At 36.8% G+C, this 26,204-nt stretch overlaps 1 protein-coding gene across 1 annotated transcript in view; it reads left to right on the plus strand.

Moving 5' to 3' along the window:
* The first annotated feature begins 132 nt into the window (after nt 1–132).
* WDR25 (WD repeat domain 25) overlaps nt 133–26,204 on the plus strand; it is a 64,985-nt gene continuing 38,913 nt past the window's right edge. The window contains exons 1-2 of the mRNA XM_056346893.1: nt 133–192; nt 2,810–3,582. Coding sequence (XP_056202868.1) covers nt 2,869–3,582 — 714 coding nt within the window. The 5' untranslated portion in view covers nt 133–192; nt 2,810–2,868. The remainder of the gene's footprint in view (nt 193–2,809; nt 3,583–26,204) is intronic.

Genomic DNA, 26,204 nt, shown 5'->3' on the forward strand with positions numbered 1-26,204 from the left:
AGAAGGGCTCCCACGCGACCCGCGGTCTAGCCCCTGCCCTTCCCGGCCCACGGCCCCTGTGCGAGGGCTGTGACACGCGGAACCGTTTGAGCGGGGTCTTCATTTCCACCCGGCGCGCTTTTCAAAGAGGAGCGCCGGCGGGCCGGCTAGTGAGTTCCGGGCTGCGCTGCCGGTGGTGGCGGTGCGGCGCAGGTACCCGCGGGGCGGGGCGGCCCCGGTGCTGGGCTCTGTAGGGAGGGCAGCGGTACTGGCGGCGGTGCTGGGGTGGCGGTGGCCCCGGGTATAGCCTCGTTGCCCGAGGAGGGGGGGAGAGCGCGCGTGTGTGGGGAGCAGCAACGGCTCCGGTGCTGGGGGAGGGGAAGCGGGCTCGGTACCAGGGCCCCCGGAGGCCGCTGTTCTGCTCTCTCGGCGGCGGGCTGCTCCGGTGCGGGCTGGGGAGGGCCGGCGCGGCGGTGGGCCAGGGGTCGTTCTCACCCCGCCGGGGCTGCGGGGCGCTGCTCTCGGCCTTTGTGTCGTACCTTTGGTGACACCTCCGGTCACTCGGCCGGCGTGTGGCGCTGCGCGTGCCGAACTGCATGGGCTTCGCTTTAGTGCATTCGGTTAAGTCAGTTGCGGGAAAATTAAAGAAAACCAGAACTCTATAAACTTCCCTGTTAGCTCAGCACGTTGTAAATCGTTAATAAATTCACAATCTAGTTCCAGTATGTTTCTAATGAAGTACATTGGGTTTGCTTCCCCCCCACCGCCCCTTAAGTTAGGGCAGCATAAGAAATTTTGGGGTGGTGTTTCTTTAAAAACAGAAGTTAAATGGGAAGTCTTAAGATGACAGAGATGCTTTGCATTTACAAAAATACTAACGGTGATGGGTGTGATGGGATGGATTTATGCTGATCAAATGTAATGGGATATTTTCAGTGTTTCATAAGAAACTCTTTTAATCAGGTGTGTCCAAGGCATCATCTTGCTTTTACCTCTGAATCTCAGCCTTATTAATACTTTTGTATATTAAAACAAAATAAAGTAACTGTGAACGTCTAACCCAATCTCCTTGCGTATCTTAATTTATAGCTTTCAGCCAGCTGTCAACTTCTTACAGTATTTGTTCTTTGAGCATGATGCCTTGTGGCTGGGGCCTGTTTTCAGCTCTGCACTACAAACAGTAACTATTTGTTGCAATTATTGAAGTGCAGTCCTTTGAAGTAACTTTTTGTTTGCTAAGAGGTTTCAATTTACTGCTAAAAGCTTAAATTTACTGGTTTTGAATTGAAGTGCTCCTTAATTTTTTCATTGTCACTGTTTAAGTGAAATGCTGCTTTAATAAATGAAGCTGTAGTATTAAAAAAGCATTTTCCTTGCTTTTAATTGCTGTCACGAACTTCAGAAAAAGATAGAATGTCCTCTAGAGGGAGATCTTGATGCTTTTATGTGCTAAAAAGTTGGTCACCTTGTTCCAGCTGAATGTCTTGGTCACTTACCATGGAAAGGATCTGTGATGATGCATGTGTATGTCCTAATAGGAACCTGTCTTCTGAATCTGTGCTTGGAAGTTTCATTACAGAATAGAGAGCATAGCCTGTAATGTGACATTTATGTAGCTTAAACGCAACATGCTTGTTTTCATTCAAATAGTTCCAGTTCTGAAGTTAAATGAGTAATTTTTACAAGTTCCAGAGTAATACTCCTTCAGTGTTATTTGTAGGACCTGTGTTTGTGGCATCAATTCTGCAAATGCTTACATAGATACTGACTTTCATATAGCACTCTCATTTTAATCAAGATGCTTTTAAGGGCAGTTTCTTTGCTGACCTAAACCAAGAATTTCAGCAGCTGATCTGCAAGTGTTGTGGGTTAAATCACTTTAGTGTAATGAGTGCTAACAGCTGGGCAAGGAAACAAAGCAGAAACAGAATGTCCCATTTAATTAGTCTTGGCAATTGAAGGATAGCAGTAATTTTTGACTACAAACAGCAGAGGTTGAAAGATTATTTTTGCAGATACATCAGTTGTTTGAATGTAGCTCACTCTGTACTCCATGCCCCATGCAAATTATCAGAAGCAGCTTGGTGGGATTGTAATGGTGGCGAGTTATTCAGCATATTACTTACACAGTCTCAGGGTGGGGTTTCTTTCTCACAGACACTTTGAAAAAATATATTCCACTGTAAACAAGGAATTTATTTTTTCTGTAAGTAAATGCAAATAGTGTATTCAGTATAGCTTCTGGCATAAGTCTGTTCTGTAAAGCTGAAGGCTGTGTGTAATTTGCTCTGTGGGTATAGCTGAAAAATTTCCTCATACTGCAAGACTGCTAAATGGATCAAAAATTTATTTAATTTTTAGTTGCCAGTTGAACCCCTTCATACTTCTTTCAAATCATCTATACTGCTAAGAAATAGATATTGTTAGGTTGGCTTCAAAATTGTTGTAGTATTTTTATTCTTATGCAGTGTTTTGGTGTGCACATTTATAATTAATTACCCGTGTGTGTGTGTGTAGAAGTGCTACTGCAAGTGAGGTTAAAGTGATTTGCAGTAGTTATGTTGCAAGTTTGTTTTCCTTTTCATACTTGTATTCATTGTTTTGTGGTGGTATGCAAATTATCTCTGCTGCAATGCATTAAAAATTTATGCAGAGTGCTTGGAGGCAAATAGTATTGCATAGTTGAATGTATGGATGTATTGTAATAGAGGAATAAATTCCATTAATAAACAGGAATAAAAGTTACGGGGTGTTTAAGAAAAGCACATATATCCTTAACTTACTCAAATTGTAATAAATTGTACTCTAAATAATCCATTCTTTATTGTAGATCATAATTTTGGAGGATTCCAACACTGAGATTTTTGGAGTCTGCTGTGTCTAGTCGTAATGAGTTCGCTGGTTGCTTATGATGATTCAGACTCTGAGACAGAAACTGAAAAGACTGAAGTCCCCAATACTTCTAGCAGAAAAACCAACCGTCCAAGTTCTTCTGTGAATCGTGTTCAGTACTTTGCACCTGGTAGTTTGGGTACAAAATCTCTGTATGGAATGCAGTCTACTGAAATCGCTGACAGTTCTGGCAGAAGCACTGTTTGTGAAGATCCCCCTGAGCCTTATACACAGAATAACAACACTGAATTGACATCTCCTTATTGTAGGAGAGCATACTCTGGCCATACTGCATTATGTATGTCCTACAAAAACTATGAACAGACATCAAGCTCTTCAACAAACTCTGAAAATGGCGTTTCCCAGAAGAGACTACATGCAGACAGTACTACTGCCATAAAAGGAATTAGACCATATATTCCTAAAAGATTACGTCACGAAATTTCCAGTGTGCCTGAAAAAAAAGAATCTGACCAGAGAGATAGCTCAGATTGTGATGTTAAGCTAGGCATATCAGGAGAGCAGGCTTTGAGAAAGATCTCTGAATTAATTAAGCCATATCTGGGATCCAAATACAAATTAACTGAAGTCCCCAAAAGCTTAATATTTTACATGTCTAAACACAGTGGCCCTGTTAATGAAATTCAGTGGTGTCCTGTACGAGAACGAAGTCACATGCTTCTCTCAGCTTCTATGGACAAAACAGTCAAGGTAACGTAAAATAAGATGCTTTGCAGACCAATCGTCAAACTTAAAAATACTGTATTAAATAATGATCTTCTGGGAATAACATCTTCGCTTGTGTGTGTTTAACAGTTTCAATGTATTCAGAATTTGAGGAGATGCTTTCAAGTACAAGACCCTGTTACGAAGTTGCAGCCTAATCCTTCACTATAGTTACTGTAAATTCTGTTATTTTGTAAGATGGCGTTTTTTGTATTAGATATGTCAGTGTTTTAGATCTTAAGAAGTTAGATTTCTACTAGGTCATTTCTTGTAATCTGTATTAATGTTAGGGTTTTGTTATTTCCTGCTTCAATGCCACAGTGGCCATAAACACTATCATCTAAATACAGATTCTGCCTTAAGTCATTAAACATCTGACTGCCAACACTGGAATAATACTATGAGGAACTTTACCTTTCTGACAGGCTGAAGTGGCTGCTGCTGGAGGAGGTATGTCAGGTCAGATGGATTTTTCATCTGAACTAGTTTGGCAGGTTTTGCATCCTGGAAAAGCGTCTGTCGTGATCTAAGGAGTCTTCTCGTGTCAAGCTTGTTTCAAGGGTTAATTGCTCAATACTTAAGTGTATTTTCCTTCTAGCTTTCGTGAATTTGGCTTCCATTCTTTGTCAGTCCAGTCTTATTTTTATTTTAACAGTGGGTAATGAAAGTACTATGTGTATGCTTTCCCAAATATAGGGCTAATGCCACCTCTGGGTTCAAATAATAGTCTTCTGAAGTGATTTTACACAGGCACATAGTTTTGATAAGAGTGCACAGAAAGCGGCCTTTTTGGTGAAAGGCATGCTTTATTGTATCTAACTTTTTTTTGGCACTATTTTACTGTTTAATTTGTAGTGGAGAATTGAGTTTCACTTAGTTTGGCTGTTGTATGATTTTTCTTATCTTGGAAGTTTTGGTTTTCTTTCTGTTCCTCTTTCCCCAGTTTTGCCATGGGGCCCTGTGAAATATGTGCTGACTTTGCATCTTTGAAGCAGGGATGTTCTTGAACCTTGGCAGAGTTTTTGTTTTTTTCTCATGATGTCTATTAAAGCACTGGTGCTCACGGAAAGGAAAAGCCCGGATCTGTAGCATAAATAAAATCTATTCCTCTCAATTACTTATTTTTATTCTTTTAAGTTAAAACAACTTTACTAGTTCTGTTGTAGTCAAGATAGCATATCGCACCATCAAAGTCAGAATGCTTTGAACTGTAGGTAATGTCTCCATCATCTATCCCAAAATGTTTTCACTACTTTGTGTTAAAGATTAGATGGAGAAAAAAAGTATCCTTGTTTTCCTTTGCAAGTGTTCTTTGATATATCAAAAAAGTTAAATCTTGGCTGCTACTTGAAAAACAGACTTAGAAGGAAAAGACTAAGATATGCAAAAAGTGCAAATGGATATTTTTGGTAAGCAGCAACTTAAATTTGGATTGTACAAAACTATATGCACCTCTGACTTAAATGTGTCTGAATTTGATTTTTTGTCTTAAACTGTCACACCATATGCTTAATGTTTGTTTACTATACCAGAACCTCATTTTACTGATGAATGAAATTGCAGATTCGTTAAATTTGATAAAACAATATAAAATCAGTTGTTATTGCAATGTAAAATTATTAAAAAATGGAAATAATATCCTGTCTGTTTTGTCTTCAAAGCAGAAAGATACTTTTTCAAATAGTCTAACCACCCCCGAGTGGAAGCAGTCTTTAATGGTAAAGCTGGTTTTTGAAGACATCTAATTGCTTTGGATTCACAAACTATGGAAATTCAATATAAATAGAGTATGTTAATGTTAGCCACACTTCAGAGCATGTGAGTCTAAAACATTAATGAAGTAATGATGTAATTTTTACAAAGTATATGAAAATATATTTTTCATATTTTGGAAGGTAGCCTGTAGATAAATACCTATGAAGGCTTCTTACTGCTATTTCTTAATGAAATTGAAGACGGTAATTGTATGAGCAGTAGCGTCTGTGAAGTTTGCACCTTTACACAAGAACCCTTCAGGCCAGTAGAGGGCACGGTTAGATTAAGTATTAACTTGATGCGATGAAACTAATTTCACTAACTTTCCAGGGCCACGAGTCCATAAATCTCTAATGACTATTACAGCAGTAGTTTATCTTCTGGGGATTTTTTGGCTCTCTACCATTGCCTGAGGTTCTCCATTTTCTGGTACAAGCATAAAACAATTGATTGAAAATGTAGATGCAGATGTACTTTTTTTTTTTTTCTGATCCTGTACCTTCTCACAGCTTACCTTTTTTGTTTTCTTCCAAAAAACACCTGCTTGGAATTCCTAGTTTAAATCCAGGCAGTGGAAGCATGTCCTCTTTCCCTATAACACATACATGCAGACACTCAGGATGTTCGCACTATTTACTTTAAAAGTCTAATTCAGTTAAAACTCAAAAGCATAGTTAGAAGCTTGAAATTCCCGTATGATCAGAGAGATCAGGCAATCTAAAGCCTCAAAACTCTGTACTTTGTTAGTCATGTGAATAACTGTAACTGAGTATTTTTATGTGTATTTTTATGTGTAATGTGAATATTTTGGCTTCAGGGCTTACATTCATCCTATGCATTAAGACATCTATCTTCTGAAGAGTCCAATATTGGTGGATATTTCTTAGTATTAAGAGTTCTGTCTAAGCAGATCTGACTGACTTTGGTAGTATAGATCTTTTGATTTAAGCAGAACTTATAGTTGTATGCAATTTTTGTAGTATTTAGCCTAACAGTTTTGCATCTTTTATCTCTTCTTATGTGCTTAAATATTTTCCTCTTAAATCTGAGAATTTCCCTTTCTGGGAAAGAATTTTGTTTTTTTTCTTTTGTCATAGAGAAGGAAGAAGTACTTGGTTTAGTTATCTTAATATAGTGATCTTAAATTCTTTATTCTCATCTAAATTACTGTGACTAAATCGTTCCATATCACACAGGGATATATCCAAAATGTATATATAGAACTGATTATGTGTTTTCTTTTGAATGTGTGAATGTATCCTGTTGGGGGAAAAGAACAGTCTTCCCTTTATGTTCTCCCAGATTAATCAATATGCACTTTAGCATCTTTATGAATCAGTGTAAGTCATGCTAAAATGTTTGCAATAAATGAGTTGATGTTTTCAGTTTGTGTTGACTGAAGAATAGCCTAGTGTCAGGAAAGATCATCTGTAGCAGTTTGTATAAATATATTCTATGTATAGGAAGGAATGCACTGTTTTAGAGGATTTTTTATTTTTCATGTGCTCTTAATTTTTTGTGTATGGCTGCATTTAAAAAAACCCAGAATGGTTATCAAGTGGTAAAGTTGAAAAAAGAATCAGCTATCAGCTCAGGTGTGTAATTCTCTAGTGACACCTGTACCAGCAGATGGGGCTTCTCAGCATCTCAGAAAGGGATGGGAGCTAAACTGAGCCTCTAAAGACTGGAAGGCTTGAATGTTTGCCTCCATGCTGTTCACTGAAAGATCACAATTAGAAGTTTATGCACATGTTGCAAAATGTATGAGAAAACTTCATAGAGACCTGAAAATAAGATAGAACTTCATATGGGAAGTGATAAGTGTTGGAGATTATTTACCCACAGGTCTTCATATCCAGAGCCTTAACAGAAGAATATTTTGTGCTAAATTTTATGTTTGCAAAGAATGGGGTGGGGTGTTGGGGGTGTAAGTCTTAGATTTAGGCTTTGGCAAGTCTTTTGCCATCCATTTTCTCAAGAATTTTGAGCTTCCCCTTTGGAAGGGGACTGATTGTACTTCCAGCTAGGAGGCTGGAGAAAGGGGCAGGAAACCTGATTCAAGTGCAGGAAAGTATTCTTTGGCGCTTTAACTGTGGCAGTGCTTTTCTTCACTATTACATTCTAACTGCAGTATCAGTGGCTTATGCTTCTAGTTTAAGTATGTATTTAAGGATTGTGAAATATGATTGTCTGAATGGATTAAATTTGTTTTCTTTGGATAACACTCTTCTACCTTCTGTTTGAATGGGTGCTGTAAATGAAATTTAGGCTACTACTGCCAGTTTTGGTTTTGCCTACTTAAGCACCGAAATAGCATTTGTAATTTTAATATCCCATCTAGTATTTTTTGCATATATTGTGAGACTCACCACCGTTATTAAAGGTGCCTAGTTTCCATAGTGTGGATATTCAACACTTTCTGAGCATTAGACCGTGTTTAGGTATTCCTGGTTTAGAACCCCCAAATATAGAACCCAAAATCACAGGTTGCTGTTGGCCTTAGGTAGCAGAGCAGGTAAAAAGTTGACTCTTGAAAGACATACTTACCAACTGCAGGAACCACTATATTGCATTGACATTGTTAGTGTCTTTTAATTACGTAGAGACACAGAAATGTAAACTTTTTCACTAGTTACTGATGCTGAACTTAGCTTTTTAACAATTGTTCATAACTTCAAGCCTCCCATACCATTACTCTGTATTTCCTGTTTTTTCTTAAAATGAACTCAAGGTAACATGTTTAATCATCTGTCAACTTTGACTTCTGTGTTCCTGGTTTTCTATTTAGAGCATCAGAGCAGGTATTTGTTGCAAAGTATTTCTTCATTTTCAGCACTTTCACCCTCTGTTGATGAACAGGATCAAAGAAAGAAAGTACTGTGATTCTTTGGCATGCAAAATGTGTATTAATAGCACTTTGGTGGGATGACTTGTAACATAACACATTGTTGGAAGTCCCTCTTACATGTTTTGTTCCCTGCTTGCCTACTTGAACTTCATCTCTGTTTAGTCACAGCTGAATCTATACAAGGAAAGTAAAAGTTTTTAATATTAATGTCAGCCTGTTGAACAGTTTTGCTGACCTCTCATGGTTAAGAACACGAGAACAGCCATGCTGGTTCAGAACAAGGCTCTGTCTAGCCCGGTGGTCAGTCTCTAGTAGGGTGCGAAAGTACATGCCTGGAGAAGAGCAAGTCAAAGGTTTATGGTGCCTTAAAGTCCTCTTCTGCTGTCTGCTTCTTTTCAACTTGGGGGATTTCTGAGATCCAAAATAGTTCTTCTTTGTAACTTTTTACCTCAAGAGATCTCTTCCAGATACTTCTGCAGTCTTATGAAACTCTCTTCTGATCGTTAGACCTAGAGTGGTATATTACTGATACTGGTCAGTTTTAATGTAGGGATTTTGCTTTCTGGAGTGTATCAAGTACTACAAGAAATACCTTTTTTTTTTTCATATTTTCAAAACCTTTTATTCTTTTTTTTTTTTTTTTTTTGTGGAGAAAGATAGCATAGTCATACATTCCAGGAATTCGTTACTCTTGATCCTGTTATGTTGGGCTGAAAGAGATGGAACACGATAGCTTCCGTTCATCCGTATAATGTGTGTAGCACTGGTGGTAGCAATACATTTTTCCTAGATACTGCTTTAACCCTGCATTGGAGTAACAAATTCTAATGTTTCTGTTTTCAACCATTCTGCACACAATTCACTTCTTCTTTTTGTTCTGTCACATGCACGTCTGCTTATGAAGGAATAAACTTAAGCTGCCAGTATGTTTCCTATACACTCATGCATGGCTGTCAGATGGCTATAGCCCTGTCACTTAGGCTGCATTCAAACTGTTCACTAAGCAATATTATGTATTGTGCTGCTAGTGCCTAAGTATTACAATTAATTTTTAAAATCTAATCGTAACTAATGCTCCTTTAACTGTAGCTGATTGCATAAGATGAGAATTTGGGGAGTCATCCTATTTAAAACATCTCAGTTAAAGTGGAATGTATGTATTAAAAAAGATCTCTTGGATGTTGGTACATTTATAAATCTGTATATTAAAAAACCCAAGAAGTTCTCTCCATTAACTTGGAGGTGGCAAGGAAATGCTCATATTCTGGAGATTGTGTGCTGCTTACCTAGATGTGTGGAAAAAACCACTGTTTTCTTGTTGAAGAGGCTACCAAATAGGCTATTCTGAAATACTGAAGCTGAATTTTCTTTATGATGCCATGTTCTGACTTTCTTCCCTTTTCTATTTAGAACTATTGCATATTTTTTACAAGAACTTTAAGCTTGCTGATTATTAAGGTGGAAGTACACATACTATTTGATAGACATATGCATAGTAATACCAGTTTCCTGGGTGCTGAAAGGGCTTCTTTGTATGCTTTGATCTTTTTCTAACAAAATTATTTCATACATTTCAATAAGAAGTATTGTCCATAATGCTTATTTTGTAAGAAAGGGAACATCATGCAGGAGGGAATGTGCTTGACCATCAGTGAAAGCTTCTGACTGTGCTTATGCCTGGATGATAATACAGGTCAGAATGTAATCGCTAGCTCTCACACAATTGTTCTGCAAAAGCTATTAACACAAGTCAGCAAATAACAGTTCTTGAAGGTGGTGGATTTTAGTCTCTTCATCCCAAAGGTATGTGTGAGTAAGGGTTGTTGCACATTTGGTATTTTAATACATAGATACGTTTAGAGATCACTGTTACATAGAAATGCGGGTTTTTTTAATTATTTTCTTGTTTCCAGCAATGCTGTTGTCAAGGAAACAGAAATCCTTGTAATGCCTTTGTTCATTTTCTCAGAATCCACAGCTGGAGATGACTTGTATAGTTTTTATTATGTTCTTAGTAGTTGACACACTCTTGTGCCTCAAAGGATTTTTTTCCAAAGGAGTATGTTTCTTTGAGTATAAATAGCACCATCCTGATCTGTATGCTGTTTGATAGGCCATTGTTTTCTTTCCTTCTTCACTAATGAATTAAATTCAGTTGCTTTGGATTAGAATTTATCTTCACACCTGTGTGAAAACTGACATTTAAAAAAAAGGAGGGGGTAATGGGAGGGGGAGCAAAAATGTAGTGAACCTCTCAGCTTCTGGGTTAGGTTGTCAGCTCTGTAAAGGCATTTTTTTTTCTTTACACTTGGAAATGTCTCCTGAATTAGATCTCCTTAAAGAATACTGGAGTAGTACCCCAACTGGTCTCGCCAAGCATTTTTGACTGCTTTATGGTTGTGTTAGAGGATGTGGCTATGGGGCAGAAGAGCAGAAGATGGGCATTTCACAGCACAGCTAATATGCCTGTGCTTACCCCCCCCCAAAACTGGGAATTATTTAATGAAAAAGTCGGAAAACAAAGTGTCTCTGAAATAGCCTGTAGCACAGAAATAAGCAACCTTGTCCCTTTCCCAGCATAGCCAGCCTGGTGGGGAAGAAACAGTCAGGGCTAGAGATGCCAATGAAGTGTCTTTAATGAAGCTTAACTGATAATGTCATAAATCAAGCCCTCCAATTATGCATAGGATCAGTGTGGGCAGCTGCTGTGCAGTCTAATGTCAGAATGTCACCTGAGATGGGAGGAATGTATGGTGGTATCTCCCTTCTGGATGCTTCAGTAAGGTTGCTGGTGAAAAAGTCAAGATTTTGGTGCTTGGAAAAAACTGAGCTAGAGTAGTTTTAAGCTATTAAGTGATTGTAATACATTATGGGAGTATCTATTTTTTTTAAACAGTTGAGAAATTTTGAATATTTTTGCTGTTTAAAAATATAAATAGTACCAGTCTAACTTTGCTTCTTTTCTAGAAGTGTAGCTTTATAGATGCATCTCATATCCTGATACATAAATCTAAATCTATCTATCTCTATATATAATCTGCTAACAAAGCTACAATGCATTTTATTGCTTTGATTCCTTACTCTCTTGGTCTGTCGATGTTGTCAAGGAAACAAATTTTTGAGAAGCTTTGCTCTACTTTTTCAGGTTCTATAGAGAGAATACTTGTGTAGGATTTATCCAACATCAGTAGAAACAATTTGCCTGAAGCTTCTATTCTTTTCAGTATGCTCATGTCCTTGCTTTTTTAAAGCAGATTTTATTTTTAGCATGTGTGAAAGAGCTCCATCTTTAAGGTCATAATATCAGTGAATGTACCAAAGATTGTTGACACTTGATCTTTAGATGAAACCTGATAGAAAGAACTTTAATGGCATTTTGCTATATATTTATGCTATGAAGACAAGTGTTAGTTATAGATTCCCTATAAATTAAAGGGGAAAGAAACATTAAGAAACCTCTTGTTATTTAGAGAAGTTGCTTCACTACTGTGGAACTAATGGCGTCCCATCCTTTATCATACTTATCATGCTTCATTGTAGAAACTGTCCCTCTTCAAAGAAAACGCTTTTTGTGGCTAATCTGGAACTGCATTTTATTTGTCTTCCACTACGTATGTGCTGGCGGACTGGTTTATTATGACTGAGCTTTACCTTCAATGTGCTTTTGGAGGCTTTCTATTTATTTATTTATTTAAATTGCTGGGTTTTTTTTCTAGGACACAACTAAAAGTGTACCTATAGAAACTTTTACCGTTGTCAAATGTTTCAGTTGTTTAATCATTTAAAGATACAGAGCTTGACAAATAGTAAAGACTGCGCATGCTTGTATGTTGTGCACGTGCCAGCTGTGTAACACCTTGCTTTTTGAAGTCAAACTTCTGGAATTTGTCCTGTTCTCTAGTCATCTTGTCTTTTTCCAGATTATAATTTGCTTTTTGAAAGATTTTTTTTTCCCCTCTCATTCTGAACATTGGGACTAGTGGCTGGAATTGTATATTGTTACATACTGAGGAAGGGACACAGCTGGTTCTGTGTGGAAAGGATGGCAACTAGCAATGCAGGTGGTTAGGGATGACATAGTCATGTAAACATGTTAAAGCTTGGCAGATATGTTAGTTAGCAATATTTTAACAATGTAAAAGGAATTAAAATTAGGTAGTTCAATTTTACTTTGCTGGTGTTGAAATAGTGCTAGTTATGAATGTCCTTACTGCCAGCAAAATGCATAGCTGCTTTACATAATTAATTGTTTATTTTCATAATTAAATGACTAGTTTGGCTCATGTTTAAGACTGGGTTATGTCAGTGATATCAGTGGGTTTAGGATTGCATCTATATTTTCCATAGCCTAGGATTTTTCATCTTTTGTTTCCTTTTGCAATTGTTAACATTCTCAATAGCCTTGGGAATAATAAATAATTAATTTTTTAGTTGAAAGAATGAAGAGTTGTAAAGACAATGTTACTTGCCCAGGCTCACTGGTAAATGAATGCAAGATTCATTAAACCTCAGGTTTTCAGATAGTGATTTAGAACAACTAACTGTGTACTGCCCCTCATAGACATTACTTCGGTGTGGGCAATAAGGCTGCAATAACTACTTCCGAAGATGAGAAAGCCACCTGCTTAACGTTGGGGTGGGACAGAATTTGCCCATAAATTTTGAGTCACAGATACAAGTTTGTCCTTAAGTACAACCATTGACCATTATTTTTAGAACTGTTGTAGCAATGTGTTACTTAGTGTTGGTGTACAAATACTGCAAATCATGCACCTGCTTACGGTGTATCCAGCTGCACTGTACTGTAGGACAGCTGCCACTCATCTGATGGTTGGGTTGGTGGAACGTGCCTGTAGCAGTTGTCCCTGCTGTGTTAAGTCTTTCCCATGGATAATGTGCAAGAATGAGACAGCTTAAATTGCTCCTTTTTATTTGCTGTATTTGTGCTTATTTATTTTATTGACTGTATGAATAGAAGAGATGCTTATCTGATATTATACATGTACATATATCAATATAAAGCTACAAAGCACATGAGTGGCCTTAATTGATTCACATTTTTATATTTTTATTAAAAAAGTATGGTAATATTGAAGTACTGTACACATGTTTTCCATTTTGATAACCGCTCTTTAACTAAAGTTTAAAGGAAAAAAACCCCAAACAAACAGCTTAAAAGTTGGTCAGTGTTGGTTTTGCCCCTTCTGTTTTCAGAAATAAGTCATAGGTCAACAGCAAAGAGATATTCAGTGTTTCAGAATCTGGGGAGTATAGTACTTACGTTCCGAATAAAAGTGTTTTCTTGCTCTAGTAGTGGATGTTCAAAATCTGTGGGATACAAGTATCTGTGGAATATTTTTTTCTGAACATATCTATCCAGCCCATAGTTGCCTGTAGGAATTAAGGATACTTAAGACTATTTGCCTCTGAAGTGCTTCAAGTCTGAAACTGAGGTGTTTAACGCTTAAGAGGAATCCCCACTTTTAACAGAGCATAAATCTATGTGACTTAAGGAAGTGATTGATGTTAATGAATATGATACATAGAGGTGAAGGGGAAATCAGATTATTTCATAAATGGCTATAGTAATTTAGCTAATTATCTCCTGGGGAGTTGTAATACGTTTGAAGTTCTTCTCCTTTGCCTGCTGGTAAGATATTGATTGCTTAAGTGTTTTCTGGTCATGAATATTAACTACTAGTAACCACTACCGTGATTGTCCTTTTCGGTGTTCTGAACACGTTTACATCATTTTTAACCACTACTATTATACTCTAAACTCGATGAGAAGCTGCCAAATTTATGCCATGTTATTTTTTCTCCCATATAGATTCAGTAGTACAAAATTGAGTGGTTTTAAAGTAATTCTTAATAGCTACCTGCCATTATATTATTGGTTGTTCTTGAATTACTTGAATATGTGCATCAAGCTATTCTGCTTTAACCACGTCATCCCAAATATGCCTAATACTATGTATGAAGTAGATAAATTATCTGAAGGAAATTTTTGGGTATAAGTAGTATACAACTGGGGTGGGGATTTAAGTATCTTTGCCATACTTGGCTTTGCCTTATGCTGAAATAATTCACATTTTCCATACCGTACAACAAACCATAGCTTAAGTCACTTACTGATTTATAAGTATATTGTAACTTCTTTTAATTTCTTCATTTTCCAGGAACTTACTGTTTGAGGTGCATCCACAAGGTTAGCCATATTACAATGGTTAGTCACAAAACACTTAAAGGTTAACTGCAAAATAGGTGGGAATTCTTCCCTTTATTTTGGGGTGTGTGGGAAGTTACTTCTCTTGCACTGTCTGCCCAGCATGAATGTACAGTTGCTATTTTGTAGGTACAAAAAACCCTAGTCACACTTATAACTTCAGCTGACTGAAAGGTGATCTGTATGAGCATCTTCCTTAGACCCAACAGTTTATGGGGGATTTGTGATTAGCTTCAGGTGTGACTATCCCAGAACCTTTCTGCACCATAAAGAACGCACCATGTTAGAAGATGGCAATTGATGGCAGAAACACTTTGCTCTTGAGAAGGATAGCTACTGATGACCAGTGATTTTAAGTGTCCTTTACTGGATATATCTACTTATTTACAAATTGCCTTTTTGTGAACTTCGCTTGTAATGTAAAGGTTGTCTGACTTCAGAGTATTAAAAAAAAAAAAAATGGTTCTCTTTTTTTTTTTTTTTTTTTTCCTCATTCCCTTGGCATCTTGCCTTACTATTCAGCATTTGGTAAGCATAATCTTTTGCAAATAGTGGGAATTAACTAAAAAAGATTGATTGGTACAGATAAGTAAAATAGCAAATGAAGTCTCTGATTGTACGAATCTTACTGTTTGGTCTGATTTGCAGCACCTGTTCTTGAAACTTGTCTTTGATATTTTAGCTGAGAATTTCTGATGTTTTATTTGGACTGCCTAATACATAGGGTGTTAAATTCTAGACTCCTTTAGTACAGATCTCTGCAGTAATTCAGAGAATACTTAATTTGGATTTTAAAGTGGTTTGAGAAAATAGCATGCATAATCTACATGTTAGTTTATGATGTATATGGTCCAATACCATCATACTATCTCTGTAGAGCAGATGAATTCAGTTGAAAAACATGTTTTAAAATGTTGCTTTCCTCTTAATTTGCTCTAAATTCAGTGATGAGCATCAGAAGCATGCACATTTATCCCCTGAAATGTCAAAAGGCATTATCTTGTCATACTTCAATACTAACAATACTAACAACATAGTTTTGCTTCTTGTTTATTCCTTCTATTCCCTGGTCATATTGTTCTAAAAAGCAGTACCCCTTGGAGAGTGCACAGCTGCTTGAGGGGGATTAAATTCTACAGTACCTTTGAGGACATGTGCCACAGCAGTTGCCTTCAATTAATGCCTGTTTGGCAACTTGGCTTGCCTTAGAGCTAGCCTTTGACGTTCGGTAACGTTAGTGTAGTGTAACTTCCCACTGCCCATTTTGTTCTGCTGACCATTTTCTACAGGAACAGAAGTAGTTCTCCTCATGAAACCTTCAAAAAATGACTGTTACTGAAATTTGGCTGTAAGAATGTCTTTCAACAGTATTTTTGGTGTTCTTACACAGAATAAAGAGAGGGACAAGAAAGATCTATACTAAGTTTTACTCCCTCACTGTATTTCTGTTTCTTAGATGAGCCTGAGTAGGTTGTGGTTTTGGTTTGGTTGTTTTTTTTTTTTGTGAAACATGCCTTGAGCACTTGTTGGAGAACTGCAGTTGTGATTTAGTTGACTAGTTTGATTGAAGGTCACTTTTACCTGACCTTGTGTCTTTAGTAAAAGTGCAGCAGCATGGTCTTAATTCTCACTGTTGTTCATCTCCAGAGACTTTATAAAATTTTTTTTCTTGCTTTCTCAGTCCATTTACAGCTAAGAAAAGAGATAGTGGGGAAAGTAAGTAACAGGTAGATCTCTTAAGTGAGTTCTTCCCAAACTTCAATTTGGAGTCTGAGATATACACACAGTTTGGGGTCAGGTACTCTCTTTTTTACTGGTGAGAAAGGACCAACACTTTCTTGGAGGACAACATCCTCCCCAGCAAAGTCCAGCTAGCTGCTGTTATAAGTGGGATGCAGACTCGAGGGGTAATGACCTGCACCATGGAGTGTCTCATACCCTTCTCTGCTCTCTGGGCAGTCAGCAATGTGCCTTTGAAGCAGAACACTAAATGTGCACTTAGGCAGCTAGGCAGCAGCAGGAACTGTCTTTTAGACAAGGTCAGGAGTTTCTTGGCACTGTGCACTTTCAGAACATTTGATTTGTCTTTTTTAAGAAAGACTTCACCTTATTTTTCTCTCCAAACAATTCTTGATAAAACTTTCATCAGAGAGACTTTTTTAGGTGTAGAGTAAAACTGCTAGTCAAACTGGGTTGAGAGATACAGAACAGTAGGACACCCTTATAGCACATAATTATTCACACTGTTATTTTGACTGATTAAAAATACTTTGTCAAATAATTGGAAAGCAATAGAGTAGACGTAATCTATTGTACTTCAGAATGCTGCCTAAATGTTTCTTCTCCATCATGGAGCACATTATTCATTAATATGTTTTCTAGTCGAAAGAAGCTTTCTTTAGTCTTAAAAGAATAAAGGATAAAGTACCAAGGCATGACTGTTCCGATACCCTGTTCTCGGGTTCAGTTTTTTCCTATTTTCAGGGTTTATTTCTCCAAGAAGTAGTGATCAGTATCAGTGTAGATGATCAAAGCTTCCTTCCTTCTCTGAAGACAGTAATGGTTATAACTCTTTTCTGAACAGAATCGTATTGATGCATTTTCTGATTTTTCACATTTTTTACGTTATACATAGTATTTCATTCCTGAATTTGTTGATTTTTTTTTTTTTCTTTTTGTAATTAGATTTAGCTCTAAACACGGTGGAAGAAAGTATGCAACCTAATGTGGATAGTATCCCTAGTATGCACATTAGTGGTGCCCTTGGCTTGATGATGAATACTTTCAAACAAGTATCCTTCATGTCAGTCTTGTGATCTTGAGTTCAATTAAAGAAGCTCAGTCATTTTTGTTTCCATCTGATGTGTGAGGTATCTATTTTTAACTCTGTCTTCTGGGAAAACAATCAGATTTAGTAGGGGTTTTTTTGCTTTTTTTTTTGCCTGAAGAAGGGTTTCTTAACAAAAGCCGTGCACTTGCATTTGAATGTGTATCCCTATATTAGCAGGTAAGCAAAGGTATCCAGTTTTCCTGAGCAACAAAATACATGATTACAGGTCTAATGATAGTTTAAGAGATGTTTTCACATGTGCTGAAATCAAGGACTTGAAGCAGATGAACTTAATTATCTTTGTGAATATTCACAATCACATTATGTGCTTTAAATGTCACATTTGGAAATAGTGCCTCATTGCTAGTTAATTAACAATAATTACTCAAGGTAGTACTTATGTTTCTGGAATTTCTCTTACCTACTGTGAAAAATGTACTTTGCTTGTAAAGGTTTGGCAGTATAAAACCCAGATTCTCCTTAACTTTCATATATAAATTGTGCTGTTGCTTAGGCCCTCTGTACTTTTTACCTCTAGCATTGCTGCATGGAGAATCAGTTATTTCATTCCATTTGCTCTGCTACACCTGGGCAGCGTTTTTAGCATCTTAACCATGCTATATATAATATTTTTTTAAAAGAAATAAGCAGTTATATTTTTTAGCAGAATGGGAGAAGCAGTAGCAAATTAGGCTGGCAGTGTATATCCATCATGAGGTGTTACAAAGGTGTGTTGACATCTTCAGCTAAAGAAATACGGCTTATGATAATACCAGAAGGGTTTTTCCAGTCATAGCACCTATGCTCAATGTATTTTTCTCTCTGTAAGGCTGTTTTTTCTTGGCAAAGCTTATACAACCCAAGACAGCTTACACTGCAACAAAAAATAACCCCTCTTACATCCTAGAAAATCCTTCCTATGTTCTAGTCTCCAGCTTCCCTCTTCCATCTTTCTTTGCTTTTCATGTAGAAACTTAATTGCAATGTCAAAGGATTCTTTCCAAGTTTTTTCCCTTAAAAAAATATCTTTCTTCTGCGATCATATCCTCCTTGTTTGCAGCAGCACACTTTACATGTGCGTGTGTGTATATATATTAAAATATATATAGTTATATATATAAAGAGCTTTAACAGAAAACCTCTATTACAATTACTAAAAGAAAGTAAATTATCAATTACTTGTACATACAAACTGGATATTCTCTTTGCTTGCACACTTCATTCACCTGTGTGAATGGGGTGTCCATTGAAATCCTGGCAATAACATGTAACCTGTATTTCATAATCATCTTTTTCTGTAGAGTACATTCAATGCTTTACAATAAAGTTTTATATTTGTGACAGCACTTGCAACATACTAAACAGATGTTTGAATTCTCAGACGTCAATTTAAAGCTAATTCAGAGAACAGCAAGAAAAGCTGCTAAATTTTAGAAACAGTCATGAAGATTAATTAAACTAATTACCTGTGCTTTGTGCAGTGGGAGTGGAGATAACTGCAGGTACATGAAGGCATGACCAAGGAAGTGATGAATATTGTTTGAAATGGTGAAAGTGTTTTAGTGATGGCAACACAGATGGAGAAGAAGCTGAGTGATAGAAAGCTGAAATCGTAGCATGACTCTGTGAAAGGGTCTTCAACATGTTGTGTGAAAATAGTGTTGGAAGTACTAAGCACTTCACTGGGAAAACTTCCCAATAATAATTTTTCAGTTGTAGAATGGCTTGGAGAAAAGGAGTTTCACAATTAACAGGTTTTTATTTTAAGTATTTGGAGAAAATCGTAGACTCACTCTAACTGAACGGGAGTGTTCCGAATGTCAAAAAGCTTTCACCCATATGTCTGCTATGTCAAATGAGTTGAAACAAAGTAACGCTTATTGCTTTTTTTCCCTGCCATTATATGTGGGGGACTCTTTCTTTGTAAGGACTGATGATAAATATGCTTTTGGGTATCAAAGTACAGAGCCTGACTTATCAAAAAACTTGATATGCAGCTGCTGACATTATAATTATTTTAGAAACTGTTCATTTTTATGTGCTTAAATAGGAAAATATGCTCAAAACCAGTCACTAATCTCTTTAAATTTTTGCTAATATGCAGAAGCCTGTAATGCTGCTAGAATTTTCAAGGAACCCAAAATATTTACATTAACTTTTTATTCTTAAATTACTCATTCTGTAGTTCTACAGTGACAGTGAAGTAAATGCGATGAAATACTTCTAGCAGTGAAGTAAGACTTTCTCTAGGTGTGTTGTACTGCAGTCAGAAATGCTGAACCAAATTCTACCTGATGTGTTGTTATATTGCTTAACTGTTTATGCTGCGGTAGCGCCAAGGGGTTGAGCACTCTGGGACCTATGGTGGAAGTTTGGGTTTATATGCATGCTTCAGCGTTGCACTGTGTAAAGCAATCAAACCAGCTTGGGTGGACACTAGAAGCTGCAGAGCAGGGTGGTGTGATGCTCTCCCAAGCTAGACAGGTATTCCTCTCGGATGGGTTTAACAGTGGGATGTCTTATGGTACCACTGCACTGATGTGATGATCGAGTAGGTTTGCACTATGTGAATGTAATCAGAGGCAGCCCCTACTGATAGAATAATTATGCATTACTGCTTGCTAAAATGAAGTATGTTCATCAGGCTTTAGAAAAAAAGTGTGTGGGAGGGGCAGTGGTGTGTAATTTTACAAGTTATCGAAATAACCACATTTACTTACGTAGTTAAAAATAACTTCATTGGGTCCTGTGCAAATGCCAGGCGATGCTTGTGTCGGTATGTTCATATATGCTGCTCGATAACTTTTGTCATTAATTCATAGTTTCGTGTCAACATTCAAATAGGAGAAAGCTAGCTTTTAACCTGGTTCTAGGTTTTTGCATGGTGTGTTATTATTTTCTTTTCCAGCTGCAAAGGTATGCTCTTATACCAGCTGTAAAATGAAAGTTAGCATTAGAGTCTCCTTAATATGACAAAACTGCAACAATTATGCAAGCTTGTTACTTAACTGCTAATCTATTACTATAGGATAATATAGTAGATATTCTTTAACTTGTACAATTCTGAGTATTTATAGATGCTTTCAACCCACACTTTTACAGCCGGACTTGTCACTTGAGCTGTACTCTTAGTTTAAATTAAAAGAAAATAGTTACATCTGGAAAATGGCTTTGAAACATTTGGACTACACTAATAATAAGCCCTCTTTATGGTACAGCTTCCTGTATCTTAAATTGCTGTCAATTTTCTCACTATGTGATATCCAGGTAAAGTAAATACACAGGTTTTAGATGCTTGTCAGCTTGTAAGAAAAAAAGTATCCTGGTTTTCTCTTTAAATTAATATTGAGGCTGTGTATAATGTTGTTGAATCTATTATTAAACAGCCCCCTGATATATTAATTAAGAAAATGTTATTTACCACAGTCTTTTGTAGAGTGTGAAAGAAAGAGCTAGCTGTTCTTTCAAGGTTATTTTTTGAATCTTAAAATTTGATGCAAACTGTTCTGCTTTGTATTGAAGAGAAATATAGTCAAAAATCTGTTGTTCAACTTCAGGTTGGCTATATCACTGTACTACAGTATAGGAATGTAAGCAAATGTAGAAAAGCCTCTGCTGGTTAGATGTACATTAGGTTTGCAAATTACTTGCCAATGCCCTTTGGGATAAAGGCTTTCATGAAATCATTGTCAATAACTTACTGTTGGGTTGACTTATGTGATAGGTTGTTCTTGAAGATTTTGCATGAGAGATATTAAATATTATAAAGTACAGAAACTCTGTGGGGCAATCTAAATGATGTTATAGAAACCAAACTGTATTACAAAGAAGAGTATTAAACATATTTGCAATCTTCTGTTATCTGTCATATGAATGCCAAGCCCTTGTCTGTCTAATGGGTTGCATAGATATGCAAAGGAGAAATAACAAAAGCTAATCAGTTTTGTTTTATGTAAAGCTGTTAATATGTAGATACTTGAGTTCCCTCAAAAAAAAAAAAAAAGTGAGTATTCTAATGATGCATCTTCATGTTGTGTAAATCGCTTGGAGAAGAGGAGCTGCTGTAATCACTTGACTTGAAAAGTGAATATACTTGAAAATAGGATGGCACAGTTGATGTACATCTGCGCTAAAATTACTGTGAATTACTCAAGTCTCAGTTAACCTGTGACAGTTGGAGTAATGCTGGTGGGGGCTTTACCAACTGGGAAAACAAACCAAAACTGTATCCCTCTAGTGTAGAAAAACATGGATGCGAAAGCAGGAATTAGTGCAATGGCCCCAGCATGCTGGAGATAAATGTGTCAGTGAAATATTTTTGTCTGTGATGTGGGGGAGGCTGGAAGGGAAAGTGACACTCTTGTCAGTTACAGTAAGCTTCTCGGCATGCTCACCAGCCCTGCAGCTGTGCAGTGCCCCACCAGTGAGCCAAGGAGCAGTCGTGGTGATGGCTGCACCGAGTAAAGAAAACTTGAGTTGTGGTGTGTATTTGGAGGGAAACAGGAAAAAAAAGTTAAAATGGGCAAGTTGTTTTACAACTGGCTTTTTTCCTAGATAGCCACTGCAGAGCAGGATTGTCTCTACTACATTTAAATCTCAGGAATATGCTGAGGGAATACTTGTTGTGTGCACTGCTGCACATGTTAAAGAAAACCAAGGCACTGTGGAAGATGGCCATCCCCATCTGTGGTGCAGGCTGTTTTCTCTGAGTCAGCAGATGGGAGGCACTGATGAATATCCTGGGAGCCAAATGGGAATCTTTGAGAAATCCTGAGATCTTTGGGGCATCTGCCTCCTACACTTCAAGTACTAGAGACACTCCTTGTGAGTGGCCAGGAAATGCAAACATTCATAATGTAATAATCGCTTGTATCTTACAATGTTATTAATTCTGTAATTCTCTTCAGCTTCTGGGATGTAACAGTATTTTTCAGACTTCATTCTGGATCAAATGTACCTTTGGCCATCCAGTGGAGACCCACCTGAGCAGGAGGAATTCCTGTGGCAGAGAGATTTGGACCTTGTGCTGTTCTCCCTAAGAGGAATCATCAGTAAGGATTACGGAAAGCAGCTTTGTGCTTGGGGTTGTTTGGAGGCTATTTAATTTATATACATAGTACATATTTAAATACATGCTCCCAATTACATGCAACAATTCAATGTGTGTGTTGGAAGGTGTAGTATTCACAACATACATAGCAGCTTGTTCCAGGGGAAGCAGGAGACCAAACCTTGTGCCCAGAGACCTTTGTTGGATGATAAACTTCTGTATGTTTTCCCCAGTGCTTAGAGACACATAAAAATCATCATAGCTCAGTAATGGTACAAACAATTGTTATAAGTCAGTTATAGTGATTTCCACAAGAGGAATAGGAAAGATTGTCAGTGTGGGTGACCCTGGTATAACTTGAACAAGTGGAGGTTCCTATATTGTACATCCATCCTGATAAATAATATCTTAAGGAGAAAAATCTTGAAAAGACACCAACCAAAGTTTATCCCTGTAGCCTTCAGGCTAGGTGTCTTCTTCAGAGCAGTTTTAAAATATCCAGGATAATTTTAAATAGCTATCAAAATAAATTACCTTTTTTGGTGCTCTCTTGTTGTCCTGGCTAAACAGACTCAGTAATCAAACTGCTCATTACGTTGCTGGCAGAGCCATGTCAGAATAACTGCTAGATTACCCTTGTAAGTGCATCTGTAATAACCCAAACTTTCTGTAGGGCTGATGAATTCCAGTTTTGAGGGAAACGATCTTTCTGGTGGAAAGTGAAGCAAAGGTTAGAGAATCTCTGGACTGAAAAGAGAAGCTGTCTTCAGTGCCTAAAGCTGAATAATCACTATGCATTTAATCAATGTAAAAGGAATTTTGCAATATTCTTCCAGACCCAAATGCTTATCAGGTGGTCATAAATTGTTTGTAACTGCATACTTATGCTGTATATGTATGAACTTGCTAATTGCTTAATCAGAAATTAATGGTGGTGTTAATATTCCCTCAGTTAGAAGGGTAAATTATAATAGATGCTGTAACATTGAGAGTTTAAAATCCAAATTTTCAAACTCAATCTTAAGTTTAAAGTTTATTAACCTCCCACCCTTAACTTCTGTTGGCGTTATTGACTCATGTAAGTTCCAACACATCTAGAAATTGGACTGCTGGCACCTTAATTCTTATGTAGGCAAGCAGGTTTTTAAACTTTAAAACTGCAAATAAAAAGCCAAAATGAGGATGATGTAGTTATTGTGAATTAGAATACCTTTTTGGTGAGAATTGTGTTCCTCTTTAAAATGAAGGTATGACTTGTAATGAAGTAACTTTACTGTTGAAGTTAAACATTATAATGGCCTTTTAATGGCATCTTAATGGCCTCTCTGAGGACTTACACTGAAATAATTTTACCTTCTTGTAATTGCACTTCATAATGGACTGTAGCAGCACAATTTAAGATCTTCTTAATATTTTCATTGGTTTGTTAAATATAACAAACCCTTCAAGTTACCATTCTGTCAAATGAAGCATTATTTTTTTTATTGTTGTATTAGGTGTATGTTCCATACCTAAATATTGTCTGTCTCAGCAGTAATAAGGCAGTAACCAATTTTTGTAAAATTTAATCTGCATTGTGTAATAACAATAACATGTATATTGAATTGATTTGACATCCGAGAGGAGAATTTCTCAGGATATGCTCTATTTCTTGTGTATGTGTGACTCAGAAGCTAGGTGTCATGAAGTAAGCTATTACATATCCAGTGCTTATGTTATTCTGTGGAAATAGTCTGAAAGAAAATGCCTCTTCAGCTTTTTTATTTTTGTGAAGCCTAGTTGTTGAATGGAAATAGTTCACTATAAATCTGGTACGACTTCAGCTCAACAGGCACAGCCACAGATATACCATAATAAAAAGAACATTTTACAATGAGTTGCTGTGTCACGGAAGCACTCGGATAGAACTGCTATTGAATAACTTTGGAATTTTTAACTGTGTTTTCATGTAAATGACCTGGCAGTCAAGATTTCACCCTGAGCTTATTCATACTTTGCCAGTTTTATTTCAGTTCTCACCACAGAGATGTTAATTTTAGGTAAACATCCTTTATAAACAAACTAATTCTAATCTGTAGCTTCAGTTTATAATGGCAGTAGAGCCTATTTCTGAATAATTATGTAATACTCTGGCATTTATTTACTTTAATTGAGCATTTTAATATGTTATTACTATTCTGATATTTCATGTAGCAATGTCCACGCATGTGTTACTTGTCAATGTTTAGCAATATTTCATCTGGACACGAAACGTGTGTGTGTTTACGTGCTATCACTGGAAGTGAAGGCCTCCCTCTGAGAGGGTTGTGAAATGCTGGAGGATTGAGCTTGTGTGTCCAGAAAATGCATGTAATTAACAGGGGAAGAATATCGAAAACCACCAAACTGTGAAATAATGCCCTGTCCCAGCTAACCATCTTGTCTATCTTTCTGTAATTCCAGACATGAATAATGTTCAAGAAATAGGAGTTCACTAGTGTCCATGTTTTCTTTACTTTTTCCATTTCCAGATGAAGGGGATGGAAAAAACGTTATTTGCAGATGAGTCACATGTCCTGAGAAAAATATAGGATGCTGGGTAAAACTTTAGCTTTTGGTGCAATGGCAATATATAATTTACAAATCCTTTAATAGAAACATCTATCAAATGTTTATATTGGTCTTTTTTAGTCTCTTACCATTATCTTTTTTTTGTGTGTGTGTAATTTACGTCTTTCTTAAGAGTTTTCTTTGCCAGTTTTGACTTGAAAGGCTCTTGTGAAGGCTACATTAATTATTCATATTGGCAAAACCCCCAAGTTTGTATATTTTAAAATTATTTATGTTTTCAGTTTTGATTGGCTGATTAGGTTTTCCTTGTGCTACAAGTTAGCTTTTGAAGTATGGAATCATTAGGTGGATTTCTAAGAGTAGATGGCCAGCAAACAAGTTTAGGTTAAGTCTAGTAGCACTCGTTAAAGCTTTACCAAGAATGTTCCTTTATTGTATAGAATCAGATGGATAGCTCTTGCCGTAGTGGTGTGGGTTTTTTTTTTTTTCTTTTTACAGAATTGTATTTTACTTCTCTTGTGCTTTGATAGCTGAAAATGTCAATCTTGTATCTTAGTATATTACTGTTTTCTTAAAATAATTTTATAGAATGCTGGCATCTCAAAGTACACTTTAGATTAGGTGTTTGTTTTCCTGTTAATGGCAAAACCACCCAAATGAGGCTTAATTACGGAGCCTTCCTTGGGGAGAGGGCTTCTGAGTTTCTGTGCAAGGGAAGATTACAATAAAACACACCAAATAATTGAAATGTATTTCATAGGCATGCTTGGTATATTAGTGCTGCCTCCTGAAGGTAAATGTAGTGCTTGTACTTAACTCAGTCTTTGTTGGATTCACCAGAATTAAAGCTTGTTGACATGTTTGCAAATCAGTTTTCATACTACTGACTAGTTTCTGGTAGTACTGCTAACTTGGTTAGCAGTGTGCTGCTAGTATTATAACTTAAAAAGCTTCTGCCTGGATAAAGCCCCCTACAAAGTAAGAGCTGTCTTCAGATCTAATGTCCTGCTCTGTTTTTTTTTTGTAAAAGAGAAGATTTTCCACCTCATGGGTTTGATAAATAGACTTGAAACCTTTAATACTAGAATTTTTTTTGGGGGGAGGGGGAAAAAAGAGACCTTATGCTGGCTGTCTCAGCTAACTGAATTTATTTTGTTTTGCTACTTTCCATCCTCCGTGTTTCTACACTAGTGAGGAAAGTCTAGTAATAAACTATCCAAATACAAGCTCCTATTCATATATTAAAGCAATAATAAATTTGACTCTTTTTTATCAGTTAGTAGACCTATGCTTTGGATTAGTAAGATAATTGTGTTTTGAGTTATGTCTGCTGCAAAAAGAAAGCTAG

Source organism: Falco biarmicus, chromosome 7 (genome assembly GCF_023638135.1).
Source record: "Falco biarmicus isolate bFalBia1 chromosome 7, bFalBia1.pri, whole genome shotgun sequence".
In the NCBI taxonomy this organism is placed as follows: Eukaryota; Metazoa; Chordata; class Aves; order Falconiformes; family Falconidae; genus Falco; species Falco biarmicus.